Raw genomic sequence first — 16,123 nt, 5'->3', positions numbered from 1 at the left:
TGTTAGGACTAAGTCCCCCGTACACTCTTCCACAATGGTTGCAAGCTGTGGAGACTCCTGACTCAGCCTCGCAGCCTGAGACCCAAGATTTTCTATGGGATCAGATGAACAAGATGATGTTTGAAGTCAATCAATGGCCTCAAGATCAGATAAAGGGCCAAAGTAATTGAAGAGGAGTGGGAATTGCGGAGGTTGAGGTGTCCTTATCATAGGGTACCTCCTGATAGCGGGTCGTCCATATTTAGGGCCCCTTAAAATAGAGCTTTGTCTGTGTGGGTAAAAATATGATAGCCCCAAGGTCTGGACATCCCCCTGTCTGGCGAACCTAGCTTCTCTGCGAATCGTATCCACACCCAAGGGTCTTTAAACGAGATTAAAATACAATCACCCTCCAGATCTTTGGTGCCATGGCCCACCCAGTCAACTCTTCTTACGAACAGGATTTCGGTTGGCGAAGATGGAGGTAGGGGTCGATTTTTGTTTAACCAATGAATCACCTTATTACGCAAATCGCCATAGGTCTCCCTCCTGCCAGGTTGTAGGGGGGCTACACCAGTCAGTACTATTGTATATAGTGTTGCCTCCATAGGGAGGTCAGCACGCGGGGTGGTGTACCTGGAGTGTTTTTCTACCATTGGATTAGTGGTACTACGGTGGTTGGCTAAAGGCCCGTGGGGAGGCTGCTGGGAGATATTAAGACTAGGTTTTGCCAATGAGAGTGGTCTGGTGGTATGAGGTCTAGCAGGATTTGATCTATCTGGTTTATCCGTGGTCTTCGTCATAGGGGTATGTTGAGACGAGCCCTCGGGTACCTTGCTTGAGGTGATTTTTGAACCTCCACCCCCCGTTGGTCTATTAATAGCTGGCCCTATGGGTTTAAGATTAATGGGATTGCTAGTAAGAATATTAGAAGTGTTTGATGTCTTTGGGGCTGGGTGTGAGGTTTTAGCCCCCCCTGGGCTAGTGCCAGTTAAAGATAGTAGCAAGGCTGAATTCGTGTTCACTGCAGCCTCCAGTGTGTCTATTTTTAAGGTCATTAACCTAGTCCGCTCCAAAACAGGCAATAAAAGATTTTTTCATCAAAGCCTCAATTTTTGCCAACAGGGATTCGTCACTATTCTGGCACGTCGGGCAGGGGTTAGAAGATCCTAAGGAGATGAGGGAGGGGCATAAAACATTTGGAAATGCACAGGGACTTAGTTTTTCTTTGGGGTGGCCGAAGGCCGATGTGGGGTTGCCGGTTATATCCTTTAATTTAGGCATCTTACGTTCTCTCCCTCCCATGTGGCTCAGGTCTTGCTTTCTCTTCCTCGATGTCATGTCAGTGCCTAAAGAATCTTTGTGGGTTGGCATGTTGGACACGGTCTTGTGAGTGTCAGGAGTGAGTGGGTGAGTTCCAAACTGTATTCGGACACTAGACTATCCTGGGATTCAATTTCCCCGCTTGCTTCAAGATCATCCAGGTGGTGTTCAACGTAGACTGGTGTGTGTACGGGTAGATCAACCCCCTCGCTATCCATGTGGACTATTGCCTCAGTAATATCAGAATGAATACAATTGAAGGCTGCATGAGCTACTGGGCTGGGAATCGTGGCCAACCTACCCAGCGAGGAGCGTTTTCCGCTGACTAGGTCAATTGAGAGTCGTTTTTCCACCATTGCAATTTCTTTTTCTAAAATTCCCGTGGCACGTGTAATAAAGGCATCCAATGGGCCCGATACCACTCCTTTGGGTGTTTGAATTTGGACTGTGCGTACTTTGCCTGATCTTAGAGGCATAATATCAAATTGGCGCCGACAGCGGCTACAATGGCTTGGCACACTATTTGAACAAAATGTAGTAATGACTTGGTAACCCTCACAGTCAATATAATGTTTCTTGTGTCCAAACACTCTCTGCTGGGGAATGGATTGATGCTAAGCAGTCCGCCTACCTTGGATGCATCAGAACGATGTAGGGGGTATGGGCCGGGGCCGTCCTCTGCCGTCCTCGAACGGCCTCAAACGGCCCGCTCTTAGCCTGGTCTTTGCCCCGGGCTGCGTCCCGCGCTGCGGGAGAAGTAAACCCAGTTATAGTAAACGTTGTGGGCGGTGGGCGGGCCAACAGGGAGAGCTGACCGGAAGTTGTTAACGGTCTCTGCCACGCTCGCAGCCCTGCAGCCCTCAGCCAAGGTTTGTTCTGCCTCCGGTAGATGAGCCAGTCAGCTGCCCCTCTCGAACTCCGACGATGCGGCACCCGCGGAGCGGGTGCGGCGAGGTCCGGTTTCAATGCACGAAGTGGCCGACCAAAGGTAAGCGCGTCCTGGCAATGCGCTTCAGCAATTAAAATGATGTCCCAGTGATGGAGGTGCAGGAAGGGGTTTAAAAAGCCCTCCGGTGGGCGGGCCAACAGGGAGAGCGGACCGGAAGTTGTTAACGGTCTCGCAGGGACTCTTGGGTAATGGAGTCCCTGCCACGCTCGCAGCCCTGCAGCCCTCAGCCAAGGTTTGTTCTGCCCCCGGTAGATGAGCCAGTCAGCTGCCCCTCTCGAACTCAGACGATGCGACACCCGCGGAGCGGGTGCGGCGAGGTCCGGTTTCAATGCACGAAGTGGCCGACCAAAGGTAAGCGCATCCTGGCAATGCGCTTCAGTAGTCATACCAGGTAGAATCCTTGGAACTCCACTCTCCATGAAGGACATTTATTCTTGGGTCACAGCAGGGAGGATGTAGAAAGTCCAGCAAGAACTGGCAGGTAGCAGAACAAGTTGGGTGAAAATGAAGCAAGGACTGGCACGCCTGAGTTGGGGCTGACTGGTCTTGTGGTCACTGGTGGGGCTGGGGTGGCCAGCGTCTTCAAGAACATCCAGTAACTTAGTGCTTGTAAGTTGTAGTCCAACAGGTGGCACATGCAGTTCTGTCTTCTCCAATCGTCACCAAAATAAGTTGTAAATAAAGTAGACTGGTCCATGTAATATCTTCAGGTATTCAAGTAGGATGTTACAGGATGAGAGTCCCACTAGGAGCAGCCTCACTGCTGCTCAGCCCATCACCAACTGGCACTCACACACATGAACATTCCATTCACCAACATTCTCTCACACAGATATCCAGGCTGAGCAGCAGTATAACAAGAACATTATACTACAGCATCCCCCAGGGCTCTGCCCTACGTCCCTCACTCTTTAACATCTATGTAAAACCAGTGGATGACCTGGCGGAATCCGACATTTTACACAGACAACATCCAGTTCACTGTCTCCTAGTCGGCCGGGTCTGCAGAGGGCGCTGTAAATTGTCAGAACTGTATGACCGCTGTTGGTGACTGGATGTAATCTAACTGCATGAAGATAAATGCCAATAAAACGGAGATTCTCTTGTTTGGCAAACATTGGCATGAATGGGGAGAAAACGTTCCCAGGATGCTTGTTGTTGGTCCTGGGAGGACCTGGCCTGGCAGTTCAGGCTAGTATGTTCCCATGGGGAGCAGGGTAAAGACTGCTTTGCATATAGCTGTGTCCAATCTGGGGTGATGGATTAAACCGAGATCTGTGACATGGGTTGAGTGTTTGAAAAGTTTCAACACTCAGTCTAAGATTTTATTTTCCAATGTTGCTATGTACAACCTAAGTGGCTAAGGGTATGCCCAGACGTGGGTCCCTTGTTTGCTGCGCCACTGTATTCAAGCTACCCTACAACTGGTCCCAGGAAGCTTGTTTTCTGGTCCAGGAAGGGCATGGCCTGGCAGTTCGGGCTGGACTGTTCCCATGGGGAGCAGGGCCAAGAATGATTTACATATGGCTGTGTCCAAACTGGGGTGACATGGCAAGCAAAATAACAATGAATTAAATCCAGATCTGTGACTAAGGGTGAGTGAGTGTGAAGTTTCATCACTCCGTCCGTCATTTTATTTTGTGCATGGGGAGATCACTGGTGGCCTACTGTTCTAGGCCCCCCTCCACCTCAAGTCCAAATCGGCTGTTAGGAATCATTGTTTCAGCCACGAGTTAATGCGGTCTGCTGTCTGTTTGACACCCTTAAAAGCTTTACACTACCATTGGCTTTTTTCCATCCCCAAGTCCGGAGGATGGCTGTCCTGTCTTTAATTACCTCCTGCCTTGATTACGGTAATATGTTGTTACTGGGAGCTTCCAGACTTGTGAAAACTGGCTACAAATTGTTTAGAACGCAGTGGCAAAACTAATTTTTCCCCTGCCAAAATTCCATATTGACTGGGCACTTGTGTTTGGATATACTGATGATGATACGAATGAAACTGAACTATTACTGAGTGCACATTATATTGGAATTAGTTTGGAAATTGGTCACATGTTGACCCACGTGGGCTCTTGAAAGCAGTAGACCCCGTAATGATTGCACCTTGTGTTGGACTTTTAAGAAGTGTATTAAGGATATGAACATTGAGTGTGGGTATATGTGAGGATTCGCTGCTATTGTGAATAGTTTAGTGTATGAACAGTCTGTCTCAAAGCTGGTTTCCTTCTCTCTAAGATGATTGTAGGTTTGTTGCGTGTGGACCATGATATCGACATAATTGATAAATGGCAAACTGGCTGTGTTGCAAACGTACATGCTTCAGTTGTTTTTGCATTGCACTTTGCTTCTTAATATTGTTTTAATATTTCTTTTTTTTCTTTACAGACATCCCAAGCAATCATGGAGGTTTAAAATTTGGGCGTTTTTGGGTAGGGGGTGGAGGAGGAGGTCTCCCCACCCCCCTCACTTTTTTTTGCAGCTCCTATAAAAAAAATATTTGATAAACGTGGACTGATAATAAATTATATTTTTCTAAACACTGAGCCATATACCTTATAGATTTATATGTATATATTTATTGTTTGAAACACTACGTGCCAAATCCAATAATTGCAAGCTGATAAATGTTGCTGCTATGGGAGGCCTCAGTCATTAGCTGAGGTTCTTACGCAGTAGCCCTGTTAGCTGGGTAATCGTATCAGAGGATGCTCTGTCCCACTAGCCCTGTTCTTGAGTTGTACAGGGTGTGAAAGCCTTGAGGATGGGTTCGATGGAACCAGAGTGCACTCCAAAGTGCCGTTCCCTTCAGCATGCTACAGATGTTATTTCTGTTGTGACCAGGGGAAGTGAAAGCCAGATAAAGGCCTTTCTGGCTACATTTTGCTGGAATGCTACCACACTGAAGGATAACTTTGGCCGAAACGTCTTCCATGTTGCTGCTTCCTGTGGTAAGAAAGTTGTACTGGACTGGCTATTGGAGAGGAGAGGAGCAGATCCTCACGTGAAGGACAAGGAATCTGGATGGACTCCCATGCACAGAAGTATCTTCTATGGACACATTGACTGCGCACTGTCTCTATTAAAGGTACTTTTTTCGTGATTCGCGTTTGTGTGTTAATAGATAAACAATTGACATGCTCATTTCTAGCTTAAAAAACATTGTAAATTACTTGTTGTTCAGTAACTCTTTCGGGCCCCAAACAACCTAATTTGTTTTTCAAACTGAGGAGCTACCAGGCAAATTAATTTAAAATAATGAAATCGCATTAGTCTGACTATCATAGCCACATTGCTTATTTCAGGTTAACTATTTAATTGTTACCTATTTGATATAAGTTGTCATGACATTTTTACATTTCTAAATCAACTAATTTGTTGGCATGCCGTATGACAAATGTTTTCATTCTATAATAATTTTACTGATTCTTGGTCCTTTTCTGACACATCAGGCTAGATCTAAAAATGTACAGAATGGGGGTACAGTTCTATTCTCAAATACTTATGAATCATGTAATTTGGCATCTTTTTCCTTCCAACAGTAAGGGGTATAACTAAGAATGTTTTTATTTTCTTCATACCTATTATAGTATTGGTCATGAACTCTTGTATACTTTTCTTTCCGAAAGTTTATTTGTCGTCAAGCAGTGGCCATCAATTTAGTAGTATGTTACGTAGGGTTCTGTGATAAAATGCATGTCTGTTCCATGTCTGATAAACGTCTGCATGACAGGAAAGGCAAACGTGGCTTCGTTTTTTTTTTTTATCAGACTCTCCAAAGTAGTGCGTCAGAAAACTATGCAGTAAGGTCTGGACGGCTGCTGTATACATCTCTTGCAAGGTCACTCTTAGAAAGGCTGTGGTGTCTGTGGCCTTGCCGGTGATAGAATGGGAATAATATTCATTGTCTTTGGTACCTATCAGCAAAGGGTATCGCATGGCACAGTTCATATGGATATTGTTTGCAGTCTACTTCAATCGTTGCTGCACCCGAGAATCGCATGTATGGCTTTTTAATAGATGTTTCTGTTGAGTAAGATAGTACCACTGCATCCTTTCAAAATTAACTTAATATATATAGCTTATATTGTAGCATGTGTGGTTGTAGATGCATCTGCTATGCATAGTCCTGCCATCTAGTGTCGGGCTCGGACATTTGTAACTTGTTTTTCTTCAAAGAAGTCTTTCAAGTCATGAGCTCCTATGACTCCGCCTCTGGTAAGTAATGCGCATGGTCTTCGGCCCCATTATCAGATTGTTTTTCTATGCCATTGGGTTTGGATGCATCCATAAAAGCTTGTACTTGATGTACCCTTTTATGGCTTTTTGGGCGCAGAAAGGCAAGCATCGTTGCTGAAGATTCAGCAACTAAACATCAAGTGTTGTCCCCAAAGACTCGTCAGTCTCTTTGCTCCTTCCAACTGCCTTGGAGAATGTTTCAGGAGGGATGATGGAGCAGACCACATTTCGAAGGTGTCCTCATTGTAACGTCAAATGCGCCCACAACAAACCCCATCAGGTGTGCAATTTGTGTCTCTCCCCTGAACACAGCGAACAGGACTGTGAAGTGTGTCAACAATTCAAGTCCCAAAAGACTTTACGATACAGGTGAGTTGACGCATCACCCTCAGCATGGAGGCCACAGTAGAGCTAGAGATATCGGAGGGAGGGGGCCATTTGCATGGAGGAAGAAGATTATCGTGCCGAGACGGCAGATAGCCCGCACCACATCGCCTTGAGAGACTCCAGTGTCAACACGGGGCCAGCGGAAATGAAGGTCTACCGTCTATCTCCTTCCAGAAGGAATTCATTGTCAAACCAGAGAAGACACCGGGGCTGAAGACAAAGACTACTCCAAGGGCTTTGAGCACTCATGCACCTAAACACAAACACCGCTTGGAGAACTTGCCAGAGCCAAGCCCTTTAGCATTTTGGCCTAGCAACAAAGTTTGTCACCCTTGTCTTCGTGCTCGAACTGGTTGACACCGAGGCAGGGTTTTGAAGTAGTCAGTCAAGTCAAATAAGTCTTTATTTCGACAATTTGTCATAAAAGACAATACAATAAAACATTAAAAATACATTAAGAACTACAGTTCATACTTATTGCATCCATTATTTTTAGTGTACAGGAAAAATTCATTTTGACTATCCGATCATTGCTATGTACAAGGTGCTCCAGTTCAATCATTTAAAAAAATAAATACTGTGTAAATATAAAATCCATTTAAAATTCAGTGCCATATTTTCTTGTCATAGATCTTCAATGCCAACTTATAATAGTGCAGACTAATGTTATTTAAATTTATTCCTGCGTATTGTCCACATCCATTTTAAGAATTTAGCAAGTGCGATTACCATACTATCGGTGCAATCTGTTCTGACAATTCTTAGTGCCACAGAGCCACTTTGGATGCCTTTCTGTATGCAGATTGGTCTAATCCATTTGAGACGAGGGGCTTTATAAGCTGGACATATAAATAAAACGTGAGCTAAACTTTCAGATTGGGCTACACAGAAAGGACACATATGCTGATCTTTGTTACTTGACCATTTGCTGGTAAATGAATTGATAGGAAGTGTTCCCACCCTGTATTGATGGAAAAGCTTCCTATCATTTGGAAACGTAATGAGGTCCCAGTATCGCTCATAGGCAGGAGTGTGTTTTTGTGCCAAAAAATCCCTAGTGAGCGATGGATCCGTATGTTCCTGGAACTCCCTCTGAGTTCTATAAGCCCAATACAACTCTTTTAAGATCTTTTTTGAAGGAAAGATATTTTCTGAGGGGTTTTCCCATAATTCCATCATTCCTAGGGCTTTAAAAAGCAGCTTAACCTGTCTAAACCATTGTATGTTCCCCCCCGAATCTATGTTCCTGGTTTCGAAAAGCGCTAGAGCATAGTGGGAAAGTTCGGGTGTAACCCATAGCCTCCTCCAATATGCAATAGGTCTAAAGCTACATATGTCCTGTATTTTCCGACACCCCAGGTCCATGTACAAGGGTACCATTGGTGTAGATTGCGGGAGCCTTGTTAGGGACCGTAGGAATTTATTTTGTGCTGTGGTCAAAGCTGTGACGTCAGAGACCCCCCACAATTCCACCCCATACAGCATTGAAGCCCTAACTCTTGTGTCATATATTTTAAGGGCTGGGGCTAATGGTTGTGTGGCTGAGGTTTTTACCTCTCTCAATAGGACTCCAGACAGCTGTGCATGTTTGGTAGTTAAATAGGTCATATGAGGCTTCCACTCTAACTGAGACCCCAGTGTAATTCCCAAGTAACTGAAACTATCTGTTTGTTCTAAGAGCTCACCATTCATAAAAACTGTGCCCCTTACTTTTTTGTGTCTATGCATTACCAAAAATTTTGTTTTCGACACATTAATAATTAGACCATGGTCATTGCAAAACTTCTCGAAACAGCCTGTTGCTTTCTGAAGCCCTTCTTGCGTTTTTGAGAGTATAAGGGTGTCGTCTGCAAACATTAATAAGGGAACTGGGATGCCATTTTGTTTGGGTGCATCTGTTTGTACTTCCCTATAGTACTCCGTAACTCTGTTTATGTACAACGTAAACAGAGTTGGTGCAAGGACGCACCCTTGTCTAACTCCCTTTTCCGTTGCAAATTTGTCAGTGACCTGGCCCTGTTTTCCCCACCTGAGCATAATTATTTTCATGGAATTTGATCAGGAAGGCTAGGAGTTCATGTGGCATGCCTTGATCGTGAAGCACTTGCCACAGCTTATTGCGCGGCACAAGATCAAAAGCCGATTTCAAATCGACAAAGGCTGCAAAGAGTGCCCCCTCCAAGAATAACCCATTTCCAATATATGACACAAAATCTAAAAACTTGATCCACGGTACTCGTGAACGGGCGAAAGCCTGCCTGAAGCATAGACATGACCCCTGAATCGTCTATCCAGTTCTGAATCCTGAGGAGAACGAGCCTAGCCACCACCTTCTGAATACATGCAATTAGGCTAATTGACCTGTAATTCGCAGGATCAGCACGATTCCCTTTCTTAAATATTGGTATTATTTCGGCTCCTCTCCATACTTTAGGTATTGGCGAGCCCCTAGAGATGGCATTCGCCAGCAACTCTATGTACGGCACCCAGACCTCTTTACTATGCAGAAAAAGGTCTGCTGGAATCATGTCTGGACCCGGTGCTCTTCCTCTCGGTATTGTATTAAGAGCTTGTTCGATGTCTCTCTGACTAAACACCAGCGGGGTACTCGCTGTATAGTTTACAATAGGGTCAAAACTTCCTACGCTTACTCCCTCAGGGCGTGCAAACTGTGATTTGAAATGAATTATCCAGCGTTCAGGAGGGTCAGAATTTTCCGGCTGCGGCTTGTGATTTCCTTTGCCCCATCTCACTATATGCCAGAAATCTGTCATGTTTCTGGACTTGCTTGCCTCATGTAATTTGTCCAAGTATTTATTGTCCCAAGATTTTTTTGCTTCCTGCTGAGTTATTTTGTAGTGACGCCTGGCATCACGTATTAGGAGCCTATCCATTGATCGCACTGCTAGTGCTAGGGACTTATAAGCAATTCTGCAACTTTTGCCATACCAGGAATCTGGCTTCTTTCTACCTTTGCGAGGAGGATCTTTTCTTGCCTTAATAAAAAATGTACTGAGGTTTAAAAAAAGAGCTGTGTGAATTGGAACCACCCTGCTCGCATAGTCATCATCGGATGAACAACCCTGTAACTCAGAAATTGCACCCAACACCAGTGCGTCCATTTCTGTAATGCAATGACAATTACCCAGACATTCACCCCATTATAGTCACCTTGTATCATTAGCAAGAACGATGTCATTTGTTATATCCCTTACGGCTTCTCCCTTGCCCTTAAGGAGCTGTAATTCTAAGCTAAGGGGATTATGGTCACTCTCAGTTCTTTTGATGACTATCATATCCAGAATAGCTGACCAAAAATCAAGATTGACTAGGATATAATCTATCCTGCTTGAGCTAATGCCATTATTGAATGTGGGACTTCCATGCTTATCCCCGTTTGTTCTTCCATTAGCTGCTCTAAGTCCACACTCAAGACTTAAGGTCTTGAGTTGGAGAGCTGCTTGGGTCCACCTCTTTATGGGAGGTATGTTTAGTTGGGGGATTTGCCAGCTATCATCCTCTGCTTCTGTGAGATCAATATCAAATTGGTCCAGAGGCTCGAAGGTGCAATTAAAATCACCACATATCAATACATTTGCTTTTCCCCTGAGTGTTTTTACAAGGTGACCCAGTTGATCGACTATCTCTGAGGATTTACCTCCTGGTTTCCCCCTGGCATACACATTGAAGATTAATAAATCTCTAGACATTGGGTAGTTTATTTTTACAATTAAAATGTCCTTAGAACTGGAATCTAATTGTGCGGTAGTGTACCCGTCATCCTGCTTGACCCATGTGGTCAGGCCCCCCATAGGCCTTCCCCTGTTTGTGTGGATTGCCGGAATTGAAAAATTTAGGTATTCTGACCTATACTGGGGTTCCACAGCCCAGGTTTCCTGCATAGTAATTACAATATATTTATCTATAAAATTTTACCAGTCTCTGGAAACCATCTTGTTCCTAAGACCGGCTACATTCCATGACACAATAAACTGTCTGGCCTGGTCATTACTTGTTTCACTTGGGGCCTGGTCATGCTGTCGATAGCCGTCCTTCTCGGAAATTGTGTGTCCGGGGGTGTCATTAATCTCAACTACCCCATTGATCTGCAAACTATCGTTGGGTCCTTCAACATCTGCTTCTGCTATTTCTGTCACCCTCCTACTTTGCTCGTGAAAAACTAAACTATGTTTATTTGAAACTGCTTGAGAATGTGTTCTGATCGTATCTAGTGGTCCCACAAAAACTTCTTCCAGAACCGGACTTTTTGGGCCATTTGTATGCTTGGGGGTTTAACATGTGTTGATTCCACATAGATGTCATTCACAGAATGACGTGGAAATAATTGTTGTATTTTCCCCAGCTGTAACTGGCTACAATAGTTCCCCCAGAGGCTGATGTAACTCCAAGTTAGATATGTTTACCTTTGAAGGCCCATGGTCTGTGACTGCAAGACTGATAGAGTATATTCGACCACCCATACCCCATGTGGGCTGTAGTTTTCAATCGCAGTCTTCCATACCTGAAAATACATCAAACCTGTTTGCTGTCTCCAGAGGTGTGAATGGTCTCAAATGATCCATTCTTCTGTTAGCATTAGTATTATACCTGGGAGGTACAATGTTCCACCCAAAAGGATCGACAGCCGGTGCTGGGTATTGTGCATGTAAATGATGCCTGGTGTTGTATGAAATAGGATGATAAGTATTGCTAAATGATTGTCCACCTGTGTAAGTTGGAGGGAGTACAAGGGATCTAGGATAAAAATACGTTAAGGCACGAGGGATGATGCAGTTGTTGCCATTACCAGAGGGCCAACTTAGTATAAAATTGACCGCATGCGGATCTCTGAAGTTTACCACAACTACATCTCCCTCAATATCTTTGCCTCTTCCACCCAGCCATTGAAGTCGGCGTACGTGTACTATTTCGCCGTTGATGTTATTTGCAATTGGTCTATATATACTAAACCAATGAATAATTTTATTCTTTAACTGGGCATACCCTTCCCTCTTACTTTCTGCCAGTTTGGGGACACCTGTGAGGACAACCACGAAAGGGACTGCTTTAGGTGGGAGTTCTGCAAATGGACCCCTGATTGCTGGAACCTCTGGGTACCTAATGCCACCCACCTCCCCTCGAGATTTCCCCATGCGTATCTTCTCCATGCCCCTTATGGGTTGAGTGACAGGGTTCGCAACTGGTTTAATCGTCTGCTTTTGGGGGGATTGCTTATGTTGGTTGGTGTTTATTGTTTTGGGGGGTTTAGATAAAGCTGTTATCGGTTGAGTTGTAACATTTAGGGCAGATGTGGTGAGTAATGTAGCCAATGTTAGAGATTGCACAGCCCCATTGGACAATGCCTTTGTAGGGCCATCCTTACTCCTAATTCCCAACTCTATTGCTTGGAGTCGTTCTTCCACCCTATTTAACCTCTCGATTATTGGTAATGTGTAAGACCTAATTAGATGATCTAGACTGTCCAGTGTATCAGTGGAAAGTGTCGATTGCTGCAGAGGTTCATCAGTACCTACAGTTAATACACTGGTACTAGCATCCCTGCCCTTTTCTGATGATATTAAAGGGACTGTCGCTATTGGCAGTTTATCAGGTGCAGCTGTTACAACTTGATCCGTAATAATAGGCTTAACAGATTTCCCAAAGTCAGAATGGGAGATTTTTGATTTTTGCCATTCCATCCCCTTGCGTCTTCTTTTACAGGGTGGTGGGCCATGGACCTTAAGCGGCATAGCCTTCTTTGTCTTACTTTGGACAGATTTGCTATGTGTAAGATTTGGGACGGTCAAAATCTCTGTTATGCCTATTGAGTTTGTGGAGCTCGGGGAAAAAATGTGGCTCAGAGGCTGTTCAGTGGAGACGCTAGGTGTGGGTGAACAATCTCTGAGTAGAAGTGGCACACTCTCCGGGGATGTGAAGTCATTATTACCACTAACACTACCTTCGTTTTGTGAGTGGATATGGGACATGAGATCTGTCGGTGTACTGTTCTTCATGCTTTCTACCGAGCGGCGGCGCAACGCCCTTCGCTCAGCTAGTGTTATCTCTATGTCTAAATCAGTTGGAACTTTTACAAAGTAACCATCAAGAGTGCCGTTAAATGACCCCCCCTGTTTTTCTACAATTACTTTCTCCGGACTTATAACCTTAGTAGACATTTCACTTTATAGAACAAGAACTAAGTACCTGGCAGTAAATGTTAGAAAATGAGCCCGGCCCGGCCTCACTCGGCCTCTGAAGGCCTAAGAGGGCCCGCCCTTTGCCCGGGCTTAGCCCGGCGCACTCCCGCGCAGCAGGGTCAGGTCGTTGGTATAACCGTTGGAGAGTAGGCGTGGCCAGTCGATGAAGATGTCCCAGGTGTGCAGGCTCGCGCAGGGACTCCTGGGTGACTGAGTCCCCGCGATGTTCCAGCAGCTTGCACACTCACCCTCACGGATCCGGGCTCAGCGGCCCCAAGAGCGATCACTGGCATCCACAGGAGACCCCAGACGCGATGCGGCACCCGCAAAGCGGGTGCGGCGAGTTGCAGCGTCGGGGTCCGAGTCAACACAGGTAGGCGCCCTGGAAGAGTATCGTCGCTTCCACAATCCAAGTCCCAGTAAAAGGAAACAGGGTCCCAAACAGAAGTGCAGCGCAGATGGATTTAAGCGCGCAGTGAAGTGTGGGCGTGGCCACTCGATGAAGATGTCCCAGGTGTGCAGGCTCGCGCAGGGACTCCTGGGTGACTGAGTCCCCGCGATGTTCCAGCAGCCTGCACACTCACCCTCACGGACCCGGGCTCAGTGGCCCCAAGAGCGATCACTGGCATCCACAGGAGACCCCAGACGCGATGCGGCACCCGCAGAGCGGGTGCGGCGAGTTGCAGCGTCGGGGTCAGAGTCAACACAGGTAGGCGCCCTGGAAGAGTATCGTCGCTTCCACAATCCAAGTCCCAGTAAAAGCAAACAGGGTTTTGAAGTAGATAAAGGACAAGGGGCCCCTCCCATCTTGTTAGGGCTCCTAGTCATAAAACTAAGTACGTCGTTGAGACGGTGAAGACTTTCGGTTGCTATGTTTCACCCACGCAGCTGCCGGCACTGAAAACCTTGGCATCGAAGGAGCCTTCACTGAAGTAAAATCAACCCCCCCCCCCCTCCTTCCCCATGCACACACAAAGAAGCCTCGGAGCGGAAGACAAAGTCGGCCCTGAAACACGATGTTAGTGTGGAAAAGGAGGAATGTCCTATTCTCGAGAAACTACAACACAACCTCACCAACAGTCAAAGGACAGTTGACCCAAAACCTGGAAAGCTCTCTGCTCCAAAAAATAGAAGGCTAGAGTTTGAGGATCCTTTAATGTTGCCACCACAGAAGGCAACAATGATTCACAATGGCACCAGCCCACAACCGCCCACCGTTAACAGTACCACACACCTCCCGGTGCACTCGTTACTATCGTATTGTCCTATACACTTCATACTTTCCAGTGCAGGCAGTGTAGATCCCTACAAAACAACAATGGGAGAGGTAGGGAGAGTCAAGGAGGCTTCTCTCAGTCCCCGGTTCAATGTAAATAAACAAAAAGAGAGAGGCCAAATCAGTCTCAGAGTTGCCACTTAATTGGAGCGAGATAGATAAGGATCACACACTCACTTAGGGTGAATAGGAAAGCCCTCACACACCGACCTGGTCAGTGTCATGCTTCATCATCGGGCCCCACCAAAGAGGCCGAGTGCCTCTTTGGTGTGCTACAACGCCAGAAAGACTGCGGAGCTGGTTGTGTGAAGAAGGGCGTCTTGTGAGGGTGAGTGAAATTAAAAGTGTCTAGAAGAGTATCAAAAGAAAAATTTTTTAATAGATGATCCCTAAGACACGAAATTACAAGTATTTATGTGTCTGAATTTAATTGACAAAGGTTTAGGAATGGTAAAATTCAGAGAAATACAATCAGTTAGTCAGTCAACATGTTTCTGCCATTTCAGAGGCGTAAATTTACCAAGGCATTCATCAGGACTATACCCCGGCGGTATGGACTCTCTAATCGTCCACCCTAACCAAGGGACGTGAAAGTGAAAAAAAGGGTGAAAAAGTGCATAAAAAGGGGAGAGCGAAAGCGAAGGCTCGATCCCCAAAAAAACCTCCAAATTCAGGAGAGTTTCTGCACTTTAAAATGTGGCGCTACTTGCACCATGGGTCTCGGGAGGGGGGTTGGAGCGTGCCTGGCACATCGCCCTTGACGCTCACAGCCCGCTAGACACCTAGGATCTCCCTCAGAACCGGACCCCGAGTGTAGATCCCTATTCACCAGCAAAAGATTTTGGGGTTCCATCAGACTATTCACATAGCGTAGATAACCCCAAGGAAGATTATGATGTAGACCCACAGGACAAGACTGATTTAGATCCGGTTCCCATTAAATCATCCCCACCAGATTTCACAACTAATTACCATACTAACATTTAAAAATATATATATTTTTGTAGAGTGCTCTGCTACCCGGGAGTGTCAAGTCACTGTAGTTCTAGGGGAAGAAGTAAACTGAACTGAAGCTATAAAGGAGGAAAAAACTAAATCTATTTGTTAAAAAGCCAGGGTTTAAAGCCTTACAGAAAGAGAGAAGAACGGAGATATTCTTACGGTCTGGCAGCATGGGCTTCCATAACCTGGCTATACAGGCTACAACGCTTCTGCCACTACAGTTACCTCTTCCAACTCAAGGGAACACAAAATTGAATGCAGATAAAGATTGTAGTGATATAAAAGGGACATACCACTGAAAGCTATGTTTGAGATACGCGGATCCTGAACTGTGTATGCTTTAAAAGCAATGAAGAGGACCTTGAAATCGATCTGCTTTTTGAAAGAGAGCCAGTGCAGTAAAGGGAGAGCATAGGCTACTGACTGATTTTTAGGGATAGCCAGAAGAAGACGGGCAACCATGTTCTGAATAATCTGCAGTTTATTTCAAAACCTTTTTTGAAACTCGGATAAGAGCATGGTGCAGTAATCAATTTTGTTTTAAGTTTATAAAGCTTTATTGAGATATATATATATATATAATATTAAACATGGTACAAAGAATATAATAGAGTAAAAACTAATCCCAATGGTATCAACAGATGCAAATACTGAATACTACATACAGTGCAAACAATAAAGCCAATAGGAAAGGGAAAAAAAGATAAAAAGTACCATAGGAAAAATAGCATTTTTGCTTTTTGAGATAGGAAGACAGAATAAGAAGGAAAA

General features: G+C 45.2%; 1 protein-coding gene across 3 annotated transcripts in view; it reads left to right on the top strand.

The window, feature by feature from the left end:
• The window catches only part of IBTK (inhibitor of Bruton tyrosine kinase), an 876,521-nt gene that overhangs the window by 71,445 nt on the left and 788,953 nt on the right, over positions 1-16,123 (top strand). For 2 of the 3 annotated variants that reach the window (XM_078648126.1, XM_078648125.1), the window contains exon 4: positions 4,640-5,339. In XM_078648126.1, the coding sequence (XP_078504252.1) occupies positions 5,016-5,339 (324 nt within the window). In that variant the 5' untranslated portion in view covers positions 4,640-5,015. Of the gene's footprint in view, positions 1-4,639; positions 5,340-16,123 lie in introns of those variants that run through there. The other variant, XM_078648127.1, reaches the window with a different exon arrangement.

The sequence above is a fragment of the Lissotriton helveticus genome, chromosome 6, assembly GCF_964261635.1.
Source record: "Lissotriton helveticus chromosome 6, aLisHel1.1, whole genome shotgun sequence".
Taxonomy (NCBI): Eukaryota; Metazoa; Chordata; class Amphibia; order Caudata; family Salamandridae; genus Lissotriton; species Lissotriton helveticus.
This window is presented reverse-complemented; position numbering and strand designations above follow the sequence as displayed.